The 22481-nt window shown below is 40.0% G+C and overlaps 1 protein-coding gene across 4 annotated transcripts in view; it reads left to right on the top strand.

The window, feature by feature from the left end:
* Positions 1-22481, top strand: part of USO1 (USO1 vesicle transport factor) — a 306934-nt gene that overhangs the window by 7527 nt on the left and 276926 nt on the right. For all 4 annotated transcript variants that reach the window (XM_063131566.1, XM_063131573.1, XM_063131582.1 and 1 more), the window contains exons 3-11: positions 1286-1350; positions 1814-1893; positions 10053-10153; positions 12146-12248; positions 13437-13492; positions 16073-16193; positions 18842-19020; positions 19197-19337; positions 20441-20529. In XM_063131566.1, coding sequence (XP_062987636.1) covers positions 1286-1350; positions 1814-1893; positions 10053-10153; positions 12146-12248; positions 13437-13492; positions 16073-16193; positions 18842-19020; positions 19197-19337; positions 20441-20529 — 935 coding nt within the window. The remainder of the gene's footprint in view (positions 1-1285; positions 1351-1813; positions 1894-10052; positions 10154-12145; positions 12249-13436; positions 13493-16072; positions 16194-18841; positions 19021-19196; positions 19338-20440; positions 20530-22481) is intronic.

Raw genomic sequence — 22481 nt, 5'->3', positions numbered from 1 at the left:
TTCTGAGCTCCTGCCTTAAGGGAGGATCCTTCCGATTTCTGACGGGCAGCCAAACTGGTGTGCCACCTCCCGTCTTCTCCTCTCAACTCCACTTCTTAACTTGGTAATGAGCTCTGGTATCTGTCAATCCCAAAACTCCCTCCCCCTCTGACAGAACCCAGGTTCCCACAGTGAGGTGGGGGGAATGATCTCTTAGCCTGGCCCGCCTCCTTGATAAGCCCTTGGAAAAGTTCTTTGCTGGCATTTGGAGAGTCTGCTGGGCTTCTTCGAACTCTAAATCTGAATCTGAATCAGAGTACGAAACCAAAACAGAAGGCCTAAGCTCAGTCATGACACTAAACCTTTTGGGGGAAAGAGTGAATAGGTGAAAATTAAATTGCAATTTATTGCAAGTTTGTGCTAGTTAAACTTGGGGAAATAGTTACCGTTTCCCCCCCCAGAATTTCTATATTTAACACAACATTGACATTTTCTCCAAAAGAACTACCTCAATGCACAACTTATAAATATTTATATTTGGCTATTTTGCCTTATAGACCAGTACACCATTGAAAATTTATAAATTCAGGAAGTGAAACCATCTTTTAATAATATCAGTTTTCAGACTTTGTAATGTATTTAAAAGAATGTTTGTAGGAGTTCCTGATGAAGATTAATGTTTAGTCAAAACAGGAATACACCACACCAGGGTTCCGCAGACTGATATGATTGTTATAAATGGTACATATGCCTTGGAAATATTTACTTCTTTCATAATTTGATGTGTACCATCAATTGTGTTGTATGTATTATATATGTTTATAAATTTCTGTGACTTTATTTCATTGATCTAGTGAGGTTCTGTTAGTCCTTTGCACCTGGTGTGCTTGAGTTGAGCTGTAATTGGGGATCTTGTCCTTTTCTTTCTCTTTTTTTTGGGGTAGTACTAGTGTTTAAACAAACTCTGGGTAGTCATGGACAAGTGCGAGCTCCTGACTGCTTCTGTCGAGCTAAAGAACTCAGGCATGCTCTGTTCCTGTGTAGTTTATCATGACGTCTGAATGTGGAATTGTGAGTTGCTTGGGGAAGAACAACCCAGACTTGTAACCTATGGTTTGTTCAGTGGGAGCAGTTGGTTGGCCAGGATCCATCTTGCTCCCACTTATTAATGACTATTCAGAGTTAAAACGAAACTTAGGCAATTGTGACATCTGAACCAAGTCTATATGTCGCCTAATGGTACTTTCATTTCTTAGGAATTCTATAACTTTGCTTTAGTTGTTACTTCTTTTCTTGAATTTGACAGAAATATCGCCTGGAAGTAGGGATTCAAGCTATGTCCCATCTTATCCAAGTGCTCCAGACAGATCGGTAAGAATCCTAGGAAACATTTAAAACGTATGCAAACAGGTGCTCTTCGTTCGGTCACTTCGATTTAACTGCAATTAGCATAGTAAGAGAAGTGACTGAATGAAGAGCACCTGTTTGTATACTTTCTTGTTTTTTGCAATAGTGGAATGTTAATTTCTACAAACATTTCCAGCAAATCCAAAAAGCTTCAGAAACTAGGATTGCTGTTACCAGATTATTTGTATAGGAAAGTTAATCTCAGATGGAAAGCAGTATTTTCCAAGTTGACAGACACAAACTCTAAATATATCCCATACTTATTTTTTTAAAAAAAATCTTTGCTTTCAAAAGTGCTTTGCATGGACATCCCAGCTTGCAATGTTGATGCTGCTATTAAGGGAAATATGAATATTAGTCCTAATGAACAAATGGTTGAAATGTCTTAACATTGCTTTTCATTCAATATGTGACCTTGTATTCATAGTTCAGATTCTGAAATTATTGGCTATGCTTTGGATACCCTCTACAATATCATATCCAATGATGTGGAAGAGGAAGAACAAGGTATGCACTTGATTTTTAAAAAATATCTCTTAATTTGGTTTAGTTATCCAGCAAGAAATAAAATATTTGTTTTTAAAAACCCACAGTAGCCTGGTTCGAATCTAATGATAAACAATGGGTTAGGAAGCTGCCTTATATTGAGTCAGACCATTGGTCCATTTTGTCCACTATTATCAACGCTGACTGGCACTGGCTCTCCAGGGATTCAGGCAGGGAGGTTTTCAGCCCTATCTGGAGCAGTTTGATCCTGCCTTGTTTAAACTAATCACAGTTCCTTGAATGCAGACATATCAGGGAACTCTGGTAAGTTTAAAAATAAAGCACATGCTCCTGATTATCTCATCACAGCTGCACCAGGAGAGGAGGAAGAAGGGGAAAGTGTGTGAGCCCAAAAGCATTCAGTCTCAGTTGTGTAATGCTAAACCATTGCATCCGAACAGTGGTTGAGTTTACACAACACGACAACCCACACTCAAGGTTGGGTATGAGTTGAAACGTGGGTTGTCCTTGAAACGTGGGTTGTTTTGTTGTGTGAACCCAGCAATCCTAACAATCCATAGTTTGTTAACCATGAAGAGAACCCATGATTTGTTGTTGGGTTGTTTGTTCGTGGTTAACAAACCATGGTTTGTTAGTGCAGCTGAGTTCACACAACACAACATCCCACAGTTCAGTAACAACCCACACTCACCCCATACTCAACCATAAGTATGGTTTATCGTGTGAACCCACGAATCTTTCCTGTTGTAGAATCTGTTTTTATTGAGCAGTAGTGTTTATGTTGAAGCACAGCATTCAGTTTCGATTACTGTAATGTTTCAAATCAATGTGGTTTTAAACAAATATTTCATTATTGTAATGTTTAAAACTAGTGTGGGATATGTGGTTAAAATATAATTGAAATTAATTTCTATACTACCACAGGTTTTATTTCACTCTAATATAGAGCTGCCTTATTTTGTGATATTACATTTAAGGTGCTTCAGCCTTATTTGCTAAAGGTGTCAACTCTAAATCCTTTCACATCAGACAAAGCAGCCTTGAAGATTAAATATATAAAATCTGAGGCTAGGACCACTGACCGGAAGTGTGCCTCATTTTTTGTGTTACCTAGGACCTAGTAAGGAATAAGCTAAGTTGCTCAGAATGTCTGTGTCATCTTTCCTAATACTTGCAATATGCAGGTCAATGCTTTACTTCCCTATAGTGGATATGGCAGCTAGTAATTGGGTGCTGTTCATTTTGTCCCAACATTAAGAGCAATGTAAATTCTTGATTATTAGACTGCTATTGGCTTATTGGGAAGAAACAGTTAGCTGACCATTACTTGCAAAGTAAATAAAAGGTTATTTCTCACAATACTGATAGAGAGTTCTTCAGATATTACAAATAAATAAGGAAAGCAGAAAGAAACACATGCGACTTGCGCCAATGTTTTTGCTCTTGTAATGTGTGAAATAGCAACTGCAAGTGACCTCTGCGACCTCTTCCCATAGTTTGCTTAGATCTAGCGAACGTGTTAAATATGATTGAGGCGACACTCCTGTATACTCTCCCTGTTTGCTCTAAAAAGTGCTCCAGAATGCTTGTGTTACTGCTTTATTCCAGATATTTACTTACTGTAAAAACTGCATTTTATTTTGATAAAGCACTTGAAAAACAGAATGCATGTTGATACAACTTCTAGTTTCTATCTTTAAATTTACATTTGGATTTGTTTTTTTATGGATAGAAAACATTTGAATATACTTGAATGGGAATGTCTTATTGTTTCTAGTACTGATCCTTCACCAAAACAATTTTGCTGGGGTGGGGTTTGCGGGGAAAGACACAAATTGCATGATGATGTGTAACCCTGGAAGACAATTTTTTAATGTAATGGATTAAATGAAATGCATATTAAAAAGGGAATTACATAATATTCTATTAATTTTGAGGGCGGAAAATCACTTATTCGTTAAGCACCTAAAATAGAAGAAAGCATTGAATAAAAAAACAGAGTGAACACATCCCTGCCAGAATGCCTTACAATGTAATAGACAATATATAAAAGGAAGGAGGGACATAGGAAAATAAGTGAATTCAGGCACCCTGGCAGTTATGTAATAGCCAGGTTACAATGATAACTGATGTAGTTATCAGTTCAGGGAGGAGAGAGACAAATGTTGATTGGCTCCAGTCAGGCCAACTTTGGAGAGGGCCATACCGTTTTCTCTCTCCTCCTGATGGCTGATTATTTTGAATAGTTTTGATGACAGCTAAACTATGGCATTCCAAAGGGGTCACCTATTTCTTGTAAGAACACAAAAGCTTCAAGGTTGAGGTCAAAATTTAAAGTGGTGCCAACAAACAAGGTTGTTGAGCCTTTGATGGGCTATGGGACCTCCAGAGGATGGATTTAGCAAAACATGATTGGAAGTGCTTGAGCTAGACTAATCAAGTAACCACTGCAGCATTGATTCTTCCTTTTGAAATCAATTTTATACTATTAATTGATCTTTTGTGCGGTACTAAATGAAAACTGCTTCATTTTTGAACCTTTCTCTCTTCTTGTCTGCCTTTACAGATGATTCTGAAGGTAAAAGAACCTGAATTATAATAGCATGGTGTGTTTTAGCTGTAGTTCCAGTCATTAATTGATTCACAACACTTGATTCAGTTTTAAAAGGGATACTGTGTAGAAATTTGCCAGTGTTATTCTAAGAGGGTTATTTTAATACTTTGCTCATACCCCAAAGTTTAAAACTGGTTTGGCTCTCTTCATGTCCAGTGGAGCCATGTAATCATGTGAGGTGATATTGTCAGAGCAAAACATGGTGGCTTGTGATGTCTGATACTAAACTAAAATGCCTGGAATATTTTTCCATTTGTTACTAGAACTGCTGAGTTCATTATGAAGAGGGCATTAGGAACACCTAGTGTTCTGAAATAATTGCTGAAGATATTAATTCACAAAATATTTTACAGAAGCAAAGTGAAGTTCAAAATTGTCTTCTTTGTAGTGTCCTTTTTAAACACTGCTGTGTACATAAGCATGCTTTATTAAATGCACTTTTATAGAATTTGTTTTCTATTTAATGGCACTTATTCCAAGGTTAATTTAGAATAATGTAGCAAGCACTTGATCAAATAGCCTAAGATATTTGTCACAGTATTGTATTAATAACTTCAGGGACATTGTAACCTGGTTAGTACCACAGTTAATATTTACTACTTACTTACTATTACGTATTGGTTTGTCCTTGTGTATGCTTTTGTTATTCGAAAGAGCTTCAGCTACTGGGTGATACAGAAACGAAATAAATAGAAAAACCTAAGTATCTTTTAGTTATTTATCAGCTTAATTTAACATTTAAAAAAATAACAGAATGCATATTAATAAGGGGGTAAGGATGTTGCATTGTTTTAATGACAACTTTGATTGTCAGTGTCGTCAAGGGTGGAAAAAATGGATGGCATCTAGGAATTTTAAATGCTTTTCAGACTGATGTATCCAATGTGCAAAATTGCTGGTGGTATAGTTGGATTTGCCAATACTGGCCTATCTCCCCTTCTGCAGCACCATCATCCTGGCTCTTCTCTATAGAGGTTGGAGGAGTGGAGCAGATTGGAGGCAGATGTGGCCTCCAGAGATCAGAGAAGGGCTATAGCTGACAGGGGAGGAGATTGGCCACAGCTGTAGGGAGTAAGAGTTAAAAGGAACTGGGGTGCCTGGCAGGGGAGGCAAATAGGAGGAAATGCTGATGGCTGCTTCTGATGCTGGTGCACCCTGGCAGAGCGCAGGAAGGGCTGCAAGGAAGCAGAGTCTGCCTAATGGATCTCAAAGTGAACTAGCCCAGTGAAAAGTAAGTCGGGGCAGAGGTCACTACAGGCTGGGGGAAAGCTGTAAGAGAGAGGTTCTCCTCTCTAAATACTGAGGGTCCTAGCCTTTCTATGTGTGCCAATTTTTAAATTATTTTTTTATTTTTAAAAACCGTACAAAAATTAGAAAGAAAAGCAACAAACAGGATGCAAGGACCAACCAAAATGCATCAACAACAAAAGTAGAAATTTGCAGACTAAGAAAAGCAAGGGCTTAAGGGAGAATTGAGGAACGGTAGCCTGGTGAAATAACTGTGCTATCTAAAAGCATACAGCTTTACCTGTAACAATCTGCAAGAAGAAATAAAATCTCTCTGTACTCTGCAGACTCATTTTTCAGGTGTGCTGTTATCCTGGGAAAGAAGGGCAAATGCTATGAACCAGTGGGTCTGGTCTTTATGACACCCATATATGAATTGTGGAACATCTTATTTATAGAACTCAGCCTTAAAAATAATCCCACAAAGTTACTAACTTGCTGAGAACTGACTGAGGAGAAATGGAGAGCTCTGCCATTCCTTACTGCATGTCTATGCTTGACACGAGGTCAGCCTGCTCACTAGCCTGCATGCAATTCATCTTGCCTATGGCTGTTAGACTAGTGCTTAAATACAAGGCTGATCTAACTATATCATTCAATGATCAAAAAATCTGCTAGTTTAAGACTGGTTTTAAAGTACTTTCCTCCACAAAGCCAGGAAAGTAGAAGTTAAGGTTATGTTTTAACTGACATGTCCCATGATTAGTGATGATGTTGTGCAATGTCACAAATTGTGCTTCCACCGTAACTAAAGGGCTCTCCCGTGCCCCTTTAATTCACATAGTGTGAGTTCATATTGACGTTGCTCCTCTGTTGAAGATTAAGAAGTAGTTGACACGGAGGATAAGCTGTGAATGTCAAGGATATGGCATTGTCCAAACTCTGTGTAATACTGGGGTGTAGTTTAGTTTGAACCAAGCCATTATCTGGTTTGTGTAAACTGCACTACAGAGGTTTCTATGATAAATTTTGTGTCAGCATTAGAGTGCTGGAAATCTTCTGGAAATTTTGAAACCATAGGGGAAATGGAAAATATGCAATACTTATTTTTTGTTAGTGTCCTTTGTAGATCTAAAGTTGCTTTTTTTTTACTATAGGAACATGAAATTTATTATTTATAATTTGGTTTGGTCATAAAATAATCACGCTTGGTGTATTAAAAGTAAGATAACTTATTCACACAGATGAAATGATCAACATTACAGTAAAACAAAGTTAGTATGTATTCTGAACTTCCACAGTGTCAAGCAAACACCAAAAGCTCATTTTCAGAAAAAGAGCTGAGGAAAAAATAGGGGAAACTATCTCATTAAATTTTGCTACGTGAAACATTGGTCAAATCATTTCCGTTTTCTGAGCTATCACTGTCAGCAGTTTCTGCTTCTTCGGATCCTTCATTTTTGTCATCTTCAGGAAATTCTAAAAAACCCAGATTGAGACAAGGTATCTACCCTTTTATATGTCAGTTTATTTCTTGATTTGGTGTATATATAAGCATAGACCAGTTTGTTCATCTGCTGCAGAAGATAGAGGAATCTAAAGCAGGCGAGGAGCAAGAAAAGTCAAAGGCTGTGCCATGCAAAGGCCTTGCCGCTGTATTTCAGAAAGATATGCTTAGCAGAACCCTGGACTGCACTCCTGAACCAAATATATGAAGGTGTTTTGTATTCTGCAGCATTTAAAAGTACCTTTCATACATCAACTCCTAACTGTGCTGCTTTTTCTGTAATTCAGTCAAATGCAGTAACAGTGCTACCATCACATATATTTCTGCCTTTAAATCTTGGATTCAAGGAATTTTCAGTAACATAAATTGGTTGACAACAATTCCCCCCATTTCTTAATAAAGTCTTTCACTTTACTTTCTTCTATTCTTGTTAGTTGGCATACTTAAGATTCCCCAAAACAAGTATTTTTATGTTGGCCATTTGGTAGGGAATGCCTACGAAATCATTGCATGCCATGCAATGATTGCTGAAGAAACCGGCTTTATAATCTTCACAGAGTTCTACAGCTGAACCCAGAAAATACTCAACAAGTACCATGTTCCTTATACTTTGGGGTATTTTAAGATTCCCAGCTATTACTGTTTCTTTGTTTAGTGAACTTTCAAAGGAGATCATTATTCCACCTTGAATTTTCGAGAAGAGCTTTAGTGTCATTATTTTATTCTTTGCATTCTTTTATTCTTGCTTCTTCTTGAAGACTGCTGCAACAGTGTGTATTTTTGACATGTTCCATAACTGTTGCTCTTCTGTAAATTTTTGGGAGCGGGCTCAGCTTCATGATGTCATTAAGAAGCAGATGTACAAATTTAGCATGTAGAAATTTAGTAATGGATGGAGGAGCAGCCTGATTTCCTTCAGAATTGATTGTAAACAACTTGGTCACGAAGAGTCGGAAATGACTGAACGAATAAACAACAACAGCCTCACCTCACTGCTAAATTTGGGAGATGGTTGTGCCCTAAAGTATCAGATTAGTAGGAATTCAATTATGTTTTTCATAGACTAACAAACTAATGCTAAAATATAGTTCAGTATTCTGAATTCAGATAAATTAAACTCTTGCCTTTCAACAAAGAAATATATTTTCTTCCAGCTTCTTTGTGCTGCTCTGTATTTCAGTGGATCTCAAAGTTACAGGGACAGGAGAAGTCAGCTTCTTTCCAACTCAAACCAGTAGACTTGCTGTCTTTCATCTCCTGAAGCTTTTGAGCAAACAGGGCAAAGATCACCTTGTTTCTAATCTCTACAGGAATAAATGGATACTCCAGCCAGTGTCTTCTACTTCCACACAGGCTGGATAGGATTGATGAGTTGGGCAAAACAAGTCAGAGTAATTAAGGCAGAAAGACAATGTAAAACAACAAATATATATATATATATATATATATATATATATATATATATGGATGGGTAGGCCGTAACAGACTTTTTGTTATAGATTTCCAGTTGGACACCCCAAAAGACATACTTTTTTCTAAGCCATACAGCATGCAGGACAGCCATCAGAGGCTGTTGCAAACTTTCCAGCTCAGCCATTCTGTGTTATGGATTATTATGGGGGTGGTCCCTATGCCCTCTCAGTTGTTTTCCCTCACGCTTCAGGCCTACAGTATCCCTCCATCCCTGCTCTTATAGTCAGCGAGGAACAATTTATCCAAAGACAAAAAGGGTGATGCTTGGAGAAATCATTAACCAGCTGCTTCAGCAAAAAGAGCAGAGCCCTCAAGGCTGGTAATGCCATCCTCAGTATAAAACTTCTCATAAGAATATTAGACCAGAAGAATATTAAATCTCTGACTCATTTGCATATCCTCTACCTACACAAGGGAACAACAACAAAAAGTGGTGGTGAGATTGGTTAAGCGTGCACTCAAAGCCAAGTTTCCAATTGCAGCACAAAGAGTGACTCTACATTCCTTAGAGGGATCCAATACTGTTTCCCTTGTCTCCCGCATCTGTCCATCAGGTCTCTTCTAGGACAGAAAGATATTGATACCGACTGCATCCAAGACTTGTCTAATACGAAATAAGGAATATTGTTAGATATGAGTCAAGTAGCAGAATCTCCTATTGATAGTGTACCTTGGGTTGCAGGGTACTGCTATGGTCCAATCTTGAACAGAGGTCCAAATAGATCAGGTTTCAAAAGGAAGCTAGACAGGAATTGATCAGCTCCACAGAAAGCTCCGAGTGGAGTTGGAAGCCTGACAGAGTTATCTGTATGTTGCTCCAACAAGGAGCAGAGCAAGACTGAGCCTTAAATAAGAGTTTGGCCTCATTTTAGGCTGGTTGCCTAAGACTTTGCCTCATAAGGAATCTGTCTTGTTTTAGCAGTCTCAGACTGCAACAACGTGGGAATGGTTATGGCTTGGTAGTTTTCTTATAGTCTGAGTCCTCAGAGTTTGAGTGCGGTAATGCGACTTCCTCTAGATACCGATGAGTCCGTCCCTAGGATCTTTTCGGAAAATTGGGTACTGGGGTGGTGGAAGCTTCATTCTGGAATTCTGTAGTAGAGTCCTGGAACCATTAACTCTGAAGCATCTTCTTCTGAGGACAAGTAGTCAGAATCTTCTGAGAATGAGGTTTTGCCATGACAGATAGATTGTTTAATATTAAAGGTTTCCTCCCCCTACTTTGCAAAACTTAGATTTAGCTGCCTTGTATCTTTATTACATTTACTGCAAATTGCCTTTGTTGGAAGCTCTGAAACTGTTTGAAGCTATGCTGTAATTGAATCCTTAATGTTACAGAAGAAAATTCGCAGAAACCAGCTGAAGACCTTGGAAGCCAATTTACAGAAATATTTATTAAGCAGCAAGAAAATGTCACACTTCTGTTGAGCTATTTAGAGGTGAGAACTACTCTTCTTTAGCTAGAGAATAAACATTTGATTTAATTGGATGATGTTGCCATGAATGAAGCTATACCAATTTCAAGATTACTTCTCATAGTTACTGGATATTGATTCAGGAGATATTGACTGAGGTATGTTAGTCTGAACCATGCATTGTGGTGATGGTGCGTTTTACTGCCATAAAACGTGAGCTGTGGGAGCAGTTCTTTTATTTATACTATACAATATAAATCAACTGATCATGGGTTCCCTGTAATGAACAGTTCTCTGAGGAATGGCAGGAAGGCAGTAATTATCCCTCAGGATATCCCATCCCATGGAGCTAGGAGGCAGGGCCAGATGCTGAATATGATCCTCTTTAAATAATCTAATTTACTTGGAAAATAAAATATAAATTAGATCTAGGAAAACTGGGAATCAAAATACTCCCAGCTTTCCCCAATTGTTTCTTTTCCTCCAGGCATTTTGTTCTTAATTTCAATTCATGCCTTCAAGCTTCTTCGATTGACTCCTGATATAAACTAGAATTATATATACTAGAGGAAAATTCCTATAATTAGATTTTTTAGAAATGATAAGTTGATTATAGTATAGGGACTAAATGATCAAGCTGTGAATGAAGAAGTCCTAGTGGAAATCTTGGCTCTGCCATGAACACACTAGGTGGCCTTAAACAACCATCTCTCATCCACATTCTTTGCGTTCTTGCCTACCCCTGATCTGCAATTTGGGAATAATCATAGAATCATAGAATAGCAGAGTTGGAAGGGGCCTGAAAGGCCATCAAGTCCAACCTCCTGCTCAATGCAGGAATCCACCCTAAAGCATCCCTGACAGAGGGTTGTCCAGCTGCCTCTTGAATGCCTCTAGTGTGGGAGAGCCCACAACCTCCCTAGGTAACTGATTCCATTGTCGTACTGCTCTAACAGTCAGGAAGGTTTTCCTGATGTCCAGCTGGAATCTGGCTTCCTTTAACTTGAGCCCATTATTCCGTGTCCTGCACTCTGGGAGGACCGAGAAGAGATCCTGGCCCTCCTCTGTGTGACAACCTTTGAAGTATTTGAAGAGTGCTCTCATGTCTCCCCTCCATCTTCTCTTCTCCAGGCTAAACATTCCCAGTTCTTTCAGTCTCTCTTCATAGGGCTTTGTTTCCAGACCCCGATCATCCTGGTTGCCCTCCTCTGAACACGCTCCAGCTTGTCTGCGTCCTTCTTGAATTGTGGAGCCCAGAACTGGACACAATACTCTAGATGAGGCCTAACCAGGGCCGAATAGAGAGGAACCAGTACCTCATGCAATTTGGAAGCTATACTTCTGTTAATGCAGCCCAAAATAGCATTTGCCTTTTCTTGCAGCCATATCGCACTGTTGGCTCATATTCAGCTTGCGATCTACAACAATTCCAAAATCCTTCTTGTTTGTAGTATTGCTGAGCCAAGTATCCCCCATCTTGTAACTGTGCCTACTTTACACATAGTTGTAAGGATTATTGAGAATATATATGTGAAGCATTATACAAATGCTAGTGCTATGATTATTTAAATTTGATCATTCAGACAAGAAGATTTTTCAGCTGAAACAGGTTATGTCATTTTGTTTCAATGGCATGTGCTTTGTTATGGCTTAGAACAGGGGTGGGCAGACTTCAGGGTTGCAGAATCTACTTTGTTTTTCTACTAGAATTCTGAGGTCTACCAACCGGAGTCAGGTGCAAAATAGTGGCTTAGGTGGACAGACATGCGCTAAGAAACAGGATGCCTCTGAGCATCTATTCAACCCAGGCCTTACTGGGGCAAATCTTTTTTATTTGTTGCTATTGAAGACAACTGGAAATAAGAACCTCCTGCTGATCTTCTGCAAATTGTCCAAAGATTTACCCATGGATCCTGATCTGCCCACCACTGGCTTAGAACAAGTATATTGACCTGTCTACAATAATGGTAACAGTGAAATACAGTGGATTTTAATGTATAACATGATGAATTACAGGAATTTGATTTCCATGTCCGGTGGCCTGGAGTGAAACTTCTTACAGTATTGTTAAAACAGCAGGGACCCCAAGTGCAGCAGATAATACTAGTTAGCCCTATGGGTAAGTATTTCTTACTTTATTTTAAATATGTATATACTGCTTTTCAGGTACAACAACCTCCAAAAGTTATATCTATATAGATATAGAAATCAAAACTTCAATAAAACACATAGAATAAAACAAGACAAGACCAGCAGCAGAAACATTTTTTAAAAAACTAAATTAAACTAACAATAAATTAAGACATACTAAATTCTGGACAAATAAAATGGTTTTTACTGGTGCTGAAAGGATAATAATAGGTGCCAGATATGCCTCTTTGGGGAGCACATTCAAACAATAGGGGGCTTTAACAGAGAAACCCATATCTGGGTCAATATCCACTGCACCTTAGACAGCAAGTGATGGATAGGAACGTCTGTTGAGGATCTTAATACTCAGGAATGTTCACATGGGAGAAAGTGCTCCTTGTTCTACAGCCCTTTAGAGCCTAAAGGTTAGAACCAACACCTTGAATTGGGTCCAGAAATGGACCATGAGATAGTCAGATGTTTCAAGACTTAGGTGTGTCCAATATGCCCAACCTGAGTTAATACAGAATATAACAGCTAAATTGCTATTTGTAGTTTCTAAACTATCTTCAAGCGCAACCCCCCACATACAGTGCACTGCAGTAATCTAAATGGGATGTTACCAGAGCAGTAATTATTGTGGCCAGTCTATTTCTGTCTTGGAGAGGCTACCGTTGGTTCACCAACTTTTGCTAATGAAAGGTGCTTTGGGCCACCAAGACCACTTGGCCTCCCAGAGATAAGACTGCACCTAATATTACCTCCAAACTTCAGAACCCATCCAGAACAACCTGAACATGATCTCCCAAATCAAGCAAAAGTATTGTCTCTTGGTAGCAGGACATTTAGCTAGAATATCTAGTAGGATGTAGTGATGCAAAGAAATATATTGCTGACTTTTTTTATTCCTTGTAATGTTGGTAAGCCATTTCAGAAATTGCTCTCTTTATGGATCTGGCAACGTAAAACAAGGGCCATGTGTCAGTAATCACATGCAGAAAATTATAAGTTCAAACCTTGGCATTTCTAATTGAAATGAACTCCAGTAGGAGGCCTGGGGAATGCCTCAGCTTCAGACTTTGGAAATCCGTTGTCAGGCAGAGTAGGCAATATTGGGCTAGATGCTGAATGTATGGTCATAACTAATCTCCTCTTATGTTTTTTTTTCCTCTTTCAGGTGTCTCAAGGCTGATGGACCTACTGGCAGATTCTAGAGAGGTCATAAGGAATGATGTACGTATAAAATAATAATGATCCAATCATATTTTCAATAATGAAATTGATTTCTAAACTGTAAAACTACTCCTCTTCACCTCTTCTGCATCTGAATTCTGAAGAAAAGGTGGATGTAATTGCGGTGGGTTATAAGGGCATGTCATATGGTACATATATTGACTAGAAGTCTTAAGCTTGCTAATAATTAACACTGTGGGTGGAGGGTCAGAGCTCATATATAACACTTCCTTGTGTTACGGCATCTCAGACTTAGAGCACAAACTATCCTCTTGGTAAATATTTCAGACAGAGTTAGGGATAGCTATTCAGGGCCAGTAGCCTCCATCTTCCAACTCTACCACCAGCTGGTATCCACTACCAGCTCAGGTCTGCATATATGAACCAAAGAGAGAAGCATTTCTCTCAGCTGCCGTAGTTTTTGGTGTAATCCCATCTGGCATGTGCTTTTTTATTGAGAATTTTAGCCAACATCCTAAATATAGTTAGGGTGAGGTACAGCAGTAGAATTCTAACTCAAGGAAAAGATCGGACCCTCCGTTCCCAGAGATAATGTTTTCCCCTCACCATTAAATGAATTGCTTGCTTACTGTTCATAAACATGAACAGACTGCCAATTTATTTATTTATTTATTTATTTATTACATTTTTATACCGCCCAATAGCCGAAGCTAACAACACATTACATCAAATGGTGGCTTCTTGCAGATTGTCATTCAGCATAACTTCCTGACCGTTAGAGCAGTCCTACAATGGAACCAGTTACCTAGGGAGGTTGTGGGCTCTCCCACACTCGAGGAATTCAAGAGGCAGCTGGACAACCATCTGTCAAGTATGCTTTAGGGTAGATTCCTGCATTGAGCAGGAGGTTGGATTCAATGGCCTTATAGGCCCCTTCCAACTCTACTATTCTAGGATTCTATGATAAAGAACCTAGGTGAAATGATGAGCTAAACAAATATATGACAAAAAATCAGGAATTTTAAAAAATAAACTGAAATTTAATTTTCTAAATATTTCTGGGTTTTGTTAATCTAACATCTAACACAAGTAGAAGGTTAAGTACTGAAACCCCAATGTAACAACTAGATAGTTGGGTCCACCTTTTAAAATAACTTGATAGCTGTCCTGAATTCCATCCCTGGTGATGTATCACATGTCATTAAAAATATGCAACTTTTAAATCCTATCTGACTACCTCTCTGTTCATGAGTTGTTCAGAGACTTTTCTGAGGATACTCTGATAGAAACAAGAGCCAAAAAGATATATGCCTTCAACACCCAAGAAGGAGCCCGAATGCAGGATACTCATTCTTTCACTTCCATAGGAGGAGATAGAACTTCCATCTAGCCAATTACAATCAAGCAGCTGGGGCATGAAAAGAGATCTGCAAACAGCTGCAGCAGCACTGTGGACAAGGGAGCAGTGGATAGAGCATCTAGCATTGGCAGAGTTCTCTTCAGAGCCATGGGTGAAGGAAATGGTGCGCAGAGGGGTGCACAAAGGTTATTCACTAGAACTGTCTGGTCTTCCTCATAGCAGGTTAATCTCCATATCAGGTACAGACTTCTGGAGAAACACCTCTGCATTCCCTCAGTAATCTCTCATAAGATAGAAATGGGGCAATAGAGAACAGCACAATATGAGAGACCATATAAGATGTGTTAACTGCTTCCATAACTTAGAGTCAATGGTGGGGTAATAATCAAATTGACAGTTGTTTATCGAGGTTACTCTCCAAACGACATGATAAAAATTAACTGTAGTGTGGATTAGAATCAACGTTGATTTGACTATTAGTCCACACCGAGTTGACTCACTCATCTCGGTCCTCTCTCCCCCCTCTCAGTCCTCCTGCTAATTTCCCATCAGCCACTGCTACTGAAAATCTATCCTGGTAGCTGGACTAGAGCGGCAGCCACCACTTTGACCACTCTTGCCTTGCTGACAAAATAGCTAACATTGGCTGAGGAAATAACCAATGGTGCCCACCACACAACACGATACTGGTTATTTGCACAGCACAGCACTGGTTATTTGGGTTGGTTACTTTGACCAAATAACCAACCATTGGTTAAATAAACTCCTGCCGTACAACATGATAAACGACGGTGGGTTAAATAATTAACTGCCGATTATTTAAACCACCATTGGTTATCATGTTGTCTGAACCCAGTCTGAATTTCCACGCGTTTGGCCCTTGAGTGAATTTGTAAGTTCTTTAACTCTCCTCGTTAAACCAAGGCATTTGGGGACTAGAATAAGCCATAAAAATGAAGACATAAAACATCGTAAGTTAATGAAATGTATTAACTTAGTAAAGCATTTAAAACTCATCCACCAGATAATTAAAATTTGCACAGCTAAAGAAGTCAGATCATATTTAGAACATCAGTTTGAATATCAGAGACTGATAGGAGTCTTTAGGATAGAGTTTGTGTAATACGAACAGTACAAACCACCCTCAAGCTTGCATGATGCAAATGGAAAGGGCCTTGTCCACTTGAACGTTTAAGGAAAACTTTTTTTGCTGGGATTAAAGGTTTGTCAGTCAAGTCTTTCTGTCTTTTCTCCCACAGGGTGTCCTGTTACTTCAGCAGTTAACAAAAAGTAATGCAGCCATCCAGAAAATAGTTGCTTTTGAAAATGCCTTTGAGAGATTGTTGGATATCATAACGGATGAGGGAAACAGTGATGGAGGTATGTCCTTGAAAGCTGCATTCTGTTGCCATAGCTTATGCAGTGTTAGATGGCAAACATGAGCCCATGTAGTTTCAATCTTGTTTAAGTGGAAATCCTGGTTAGCCCGAACAGCAGTTAATGTCGTTACCAACAGAGTGGCTCAAGAGTGGGTGGGAGTGAGTGCTGAGCTCCAGAAGAGGGGTGTGTGTGTGTGATCCTGTAATGCAACGGTCCCCGACCTTTTTGGCACCAGGGACCGGTTTCGTGGAAGACAATTTTTCCACGGAATGTGGGGTGGGGTTTGAGGGGATGCCTTCACATAATCAACCCCCTTTAATACCTGGTTTTTGTATTAGAAACAGGAAGTGCAGCTAGACTCTCAATGATAATTGAGAAAAGTGTGTTCTTAAGATGAAAAATATCACAGGAAACATTTTTCATTTTGTTCAAATAAAAGAAAACAAGCAGCCAGGCCGCTGCTTGCTGTTGTTGCGCTCGCTGAGATATGGGCGGGAATTACCTCGCGGCAGCCGGCCTTGACCTACCATGAGGTGGAGAAGAGCTGTGTCGAGAGCCGCCCCGGGGGGTGGGACCAGTGGAGGAGGCTGGGTCCCTGCCTGCAAGCGGCGGCGGCCAGGGTTGCGCCCACCTGGTCCCCGAGAGGGAGGAGCAGAGCTGCAGCGGCAGGCTCCCCACCCCCGCCACTGCACCCGGAAGCCACCCTCCCACAGCGGCTCTAAGAGTGCCCCCCCACACACTCCAGTGTCCTGGCTTCGCTTCTGCTGGGTGGACGCCCTGCCGAAGCGAAGCCAGGACACTGGAGCGGGCAGGCGGCTTCGGAACAGCGCGCCCGGAAGGGGGTGGGTGAAAGCAGCTCACCTGCGCAGCCCAGTTCCTAACAGGCCACGGACCGGGACCGGTCTGTGGCCTGGGGGTTGGGGACCCCTGCTGTAACGTACTGGTTAGCAACATTAGATCGGCACTGGATTTGTTACAAGAACCCTAGAATACAAGAATACAATTTGCAACAAATTTGGTGCTATGTAGCTATTTTTATATCTGAGTTTGAGAGGTTCCTGAAGAATAGTGGTATGAACCTTAAAATCTTGTACTGCTCCCCCCACACCCCAATGCCTTATAATAGCCAATTCTATTATGGTTTTCTTTCCTGAAAAATGTTTACCATATTAGATTACTTACCCAGCTTCATAGACGTTTTAATAGTCTGTTGCAGATTAGCAGGTAAAAATATAAATATATATGATAGTTTACGTAAACGTAAAATTACCAATTTGTGAAGGGTTTTTAGAGGTGTAGGTGATTGTAGATGTGAAAAAAGTTGATGCAATCCACAGAACATCTGAACTGGCTTGCCTTGTGGATCAGGGCCTAAATCTAACATCTCATTTGTTGTGGGGATAGTAAAAAGCAATTTAAAATTGCCCCTATGACACTGTGCTCCTGAGGTCATTCATAAGCTAGAAGTGTGATGCCTGGATTCCTGGTTGCTGGGAAAGACATTCGGTTGCTTCCCAGACATTAGACTAGTTCATCCTTTTCATTCTATTCCTGAATTGCTATTTTAAGTCCTTCCCGAATCCCTGGTCTGTCTGATATTGGATTGTAATATTTTAAAAGTTGGGCACCCATAGGGTTGTTGTGATACTGCATGTTTTATTGCTTTTGAGTTGTGAGTATTAATGCCTGCGAAAAATAATATGAGAACTGGTACTAAAACATACTTTTGAACATACATTTTAGTACCACAACATTTCAGCATTACTGTTGGAACTGAAAATTTTTGAAATACATTTATAATGGCTTGATCTGTATGAATGTATTGGTAGATGTGTGATCTTAATTCAGTTGATCGCTGATATTTGCTTGTGCCACTCCATTTTCAGCGTCATCATCCCTTTTTCCTGTGCCTTCTGGCTGCGTATAAATAATCAGCAGCTTACGTGTTGGAGGAACATCCTGTCTAAGCTGCCCTTACCTTCCTGTTACAGTGCTATATCTGGTGGCTACTTGTCATAAGCTTAGAGAACTAACCTATCATCCTCTCTATGAGCAAATCAGTTTACAGTAGAAGAAACATAGTCGGGTTTTACCACATATGTATTTAACAACTCACATGGTAGCCAGAAATGACAAGGAAATCCATCTTGGCAAGAAATTCAATCTCTCTGTCCCTCCTCACCCATTCCACAGAGGTGGAAGCCCATCCTTTTGACACCTCCAGCATGGAAGTGCAGGTTACTAGTCTCTCAGTAGGCTAGTGAGTTTTGTGGGCTTATTTAGAATGCTGGATTTGGCTAAACTTTCTGCCATATTCATTCCAAATAGCATTCTCCGCTCTTAATACATCAAAAGATGCTGAGATCCCTTCAAGGAATTTGCTTTTGTTAGATTATCTAAGCTATATGATGGTGAAGAGCAGAGGCTAGATGGTCTTGTTTTTTTCAGTCACTCCGTTAGACACTTATTTGTCTAGTATCATTCTTTTTGCCTTTGTAGAGAGACCTTCTCAATCACTCTCACAAAATCTCCATTTCATTGAAACAGTGATGTGTCATTCTATTTTCTCTTCAGAAAGTTCTGATTCTGTGAAAAAGCCATAATCTTGACTGTTGAAGCTAATGTCCATCAACCCTCTGTCTTTGCAGGCATAGTTGTGGAAGATTGTCTTCTCTTACTTCAAAATTTGTTGAAGAACAATAATTCAAACCAGAATTTCTTTAAGGAAGGTTCCTATATTCAGCGTATGAAGCCATGGTTTGAAGTTGGTGATGATAATGCTGGATGGTCAGCGCAGAAAGTAACCAATCTACATCTGATGCTGCAGGTAAATGCTTTTCAGTGTAACATAATAGTCAGCAAAGTCAAAGTGAGGTCAAAACCAATATGGTCACTTTCATGGCCCCATGAATTTTATATAGTTCTATCTTATAAAATAAGTTAACATTTTTGCTTCAGGTGTCCTTTCAGCACCTTTATGTGATGCGTTTCTTTTCTCTACAGCTGGTCCGGGTGTTAGTGTCCCCCACAAACCCACCTGGTGCCACCAGCAGTTGTCAAAAAGCCATGTTTCAGTGTGGATTGCTGCAGCAGCTTTGTACAATTCTGATGGCAACTGGAGTTCCTGCTGATATCCTTACTGAGGTAAGGGAGCAGAGGAATAGATTATCATTTTATGCTGGGATAGAGATGTAGCTGAAGAGAGATGTTGCAAGATTTAATCAGGCAAGGAGAGGATGTCATGTTATGCACTAGTAATTGATTCAACAACGACATTGATTATTTTAATTTTTTATACAGCTTTGAAATGTTGACGTACAAAATCACTTGCTCTAATTCAGACCTTTAAATAACCTGGGTTTACATCATTTTAATACTAGAGTTGTTGGGAAATTGTCCATTGTGTTGACAGACTAAATACCATGTTTCTTCGATTCTAAGACGCCACCGATTGTAAAACGCACACTAATTTCAGTACCACCAACAGAAAAAAAGCTTTGATTCTAAGAAATAATAAACGCACCCGTGATTCTAAGACGCACCCCGTTTTTAGAGATGTTTATATGGGGGGAAAAGTGCGTCTTAGAATTGAAGAAATATGGTAATTTCGATTGTTCTAAATAGCCTTCTGTTTAAGAATCTTGTTAAAGAAAACCTGCAGTAGACTATTTTTTTCTGAACTGAATACCTCATACCATCAGTGCATAGTCTCAGTTCATACAGGAATGAGTATTAATTGCTGTTGTATCACCTGTTTATTAAGTACCCGACTAGCAGAAGAAAGTGTGTGCTAATGTCACTGAACAGCATTGATTTTGAATCTATGTGGGGTAGGGTGCAAATTCTGTCATCAAGTGATGAACATGTCTGAACCAGCTCGTATCCATTATCATCAATGGATGAACTGCCACATGAATGAGGCTAGAGAGGTTTCTTAAAGTTTTTTTCTTGATTCTCCTTATTATATGAATTGCAAATAAAGGAATCCAGTTCAATCTTTTAAAATGTCAAACGCCTTTTTGCTTTCTTCACTTAAACAACTTCATACAGAAAACAAGACTAGAGAACTTGCTTTGTATTTCTATGAGTATGCATACAGACTTGGTAGTGTGTTTGTTTCGTAATGTTGCATATGGTTGAAGAAATGAAGTGAAAACCAGTTCATTATACAACTCACAGTTCTGATGCTTCAGTTCTCAGGGTTTTTTTTGGTTTTGTTTTGTTTATTTGTTTTGGTTACTTTTTAGACCATTAACACTGTGTCAGAAGTCATTCGAGGAGGTCAAATGAACCAAGACTACTTTGCTTCAGTAAATGCACCTTCAAATCCACCAAGGTATGGTAAGCAAAATCTTGATGCCATTTACTATAAACATCGATATAGGAAATAGCAAGGTATTTGTAAGTGTAATTAGTATGTGCAAAACCAGAAATATGATTCCTAATCATAAAAATCAAGGAACAAATTAGAAGCTACCTCATACCAGAACAAACCATATCCAAGTATTGTCTGCTACATTGGTTTTCTAGCAACAGGTTGAGAGCCACAAATGGCTTGTTCTTCTTCGTGGTCTCTGTGTATCACACATATGGGCTCTGCGCCTGCGCGAAGCCCCGCTTCGGGAATCTTCTATAGCTAAGAGGCATTTTGGGCGGGAACCCTTCTCCCTCTACTGCGCATATGCAGAGGGGTTCCCGCCCAGATTCCCTCAGTTCTTCTTCAACCGTCTAACCGACAGCCTCGTCAAGAACGCTTCCGTCTAAAACATAAAATATAGCTAAGACTCACCTTCGTTTTTCTCTTATTCTCCTTTATCCTCTTCTTTCCGCTGTTTTTTCCCTAATATATATATATATTCCCTAATATATATATATATATATATATATATATATGAATATATATATTCTTATATATTATCTTGTTAATCCTCTAAACTTTACCTCAAACTTTCTTCCTTTATCTGGTCCGCATGGACCCCAAGGCCCCGTTTAAAAAGTGTGCCCGTTGCGGCACGAAACTACCTCCATCGGATGGACACAATTTTTGTGTAATCTGTATGGGAGAGGGGCACAAAGTGAAAGTTTGTTCCCATTGTCAAGCTTTTTCTAAGCTGACGAGATGCCACAGAGTGGACAAACTAAGGGCTGAGCTGTGGGAAAGGGCACTCAAGGCAGTAGAGAAACCTGCCATGGCACAAGAAGAGCCATTCGTGCTTCCAGCTCCGGTCCTGCCGACAACAAGTCGAGCGGACCAGCCCCGACAGGACACCCCTGCTATGTCAGGGCGTTCCTTAGCTACCTCGGTAGCCAAAAAACTGTCCAAAAAGGCGAGGACGCCTAAGTCCTCAGACAAACCGAAACACAAGAAAAAATCCAAAGTGCCTCACAGACACGATATTGAGGGGAGACCGTCGACGTCGAAAGAGATGCCCACATTAGCACCACCGTCAACAGCCCAGCGGGTAGTTACCCAATTGGCTTTGACAATCGACCCCATAACGACAACTTCGTTATCGGAGGGAGAGATCAGGGACACATCCTCTGTCCGAAGCAGGGACCTGCTTCCATTATCGACATCCCAAGTCGTGGCTCCACCATCGATCAACTTGCCTACCTCAGATCACCGTAGACCTGATTACCGAGATCGGACATCGAGCTGCCATCGATCCCCAGAGTCGGTCCGTTCCGGAGATTCTCGTTATCGTGAATCCGACTCTTATTACCAAAGACGACATCGCTCTAGATCCCCTATGAGAGATTGGGAAAGAGAGTCCCAATGGTCATTACCGCCTAGAAACACATACCATTGTGCAGACTGGCGTGAGTTAGACAAACGGTATCGACGATCACCAACTCGACATCGACCGTCAGCAACGGTGTCAGCACCTGAACCGACAGAACATGCCTTTGCAAACTAAACGACTACGCAAGAAGAAAACAGGACAACCATCGCGCCCTACGGACATAACAATCCATCAAAACCAACAAATGGAAATTCAGACAATACAAATCCCCTCTTCTCCACAATCTGTGGAGAATTACTGCTCCGATTCAATATCAATAACTTCCGCAGCTCCGTCTTTACCATCGCCTGACTCAATAGTTGAGGCACAAGGAGCCGTTTCACCATCAGAAGGATTGGGGCATTTTGCCGATATCGTGCAAAGAATGGCACAATCCCTTGGGATTGAAACAAGACAGGAATTGGAAAAACTAACAGACCCAGTGTTTGAGGCCATTTATACAGAGGCTACAACACCGGTAGCCATCCCCTTTCTTCCAACACTA

This window comes from Elgaria multicarinata, chromosome 1 (assembly GCF_023053635.1).
Source record: "Elgaria multicarinata webbii isolate HBS135686 ecotype San Diego chromosome 1, rElgMul1.1.pri, whole genome shotgun sequence".
In the NCBI taxonomy this organism is placed as follows: domain Eukaryota; kingdom Metazoa; phylum Chordata; class Lepidosauria; order Squamata; family Anguidae; genus Elgaria; species Elgaria multicarinata.
The sequence above is the reverse complement of the archived record's forward strand: the minus strand, read 5'-3'. Positions and strand labels throughout refer to the sequence as shown.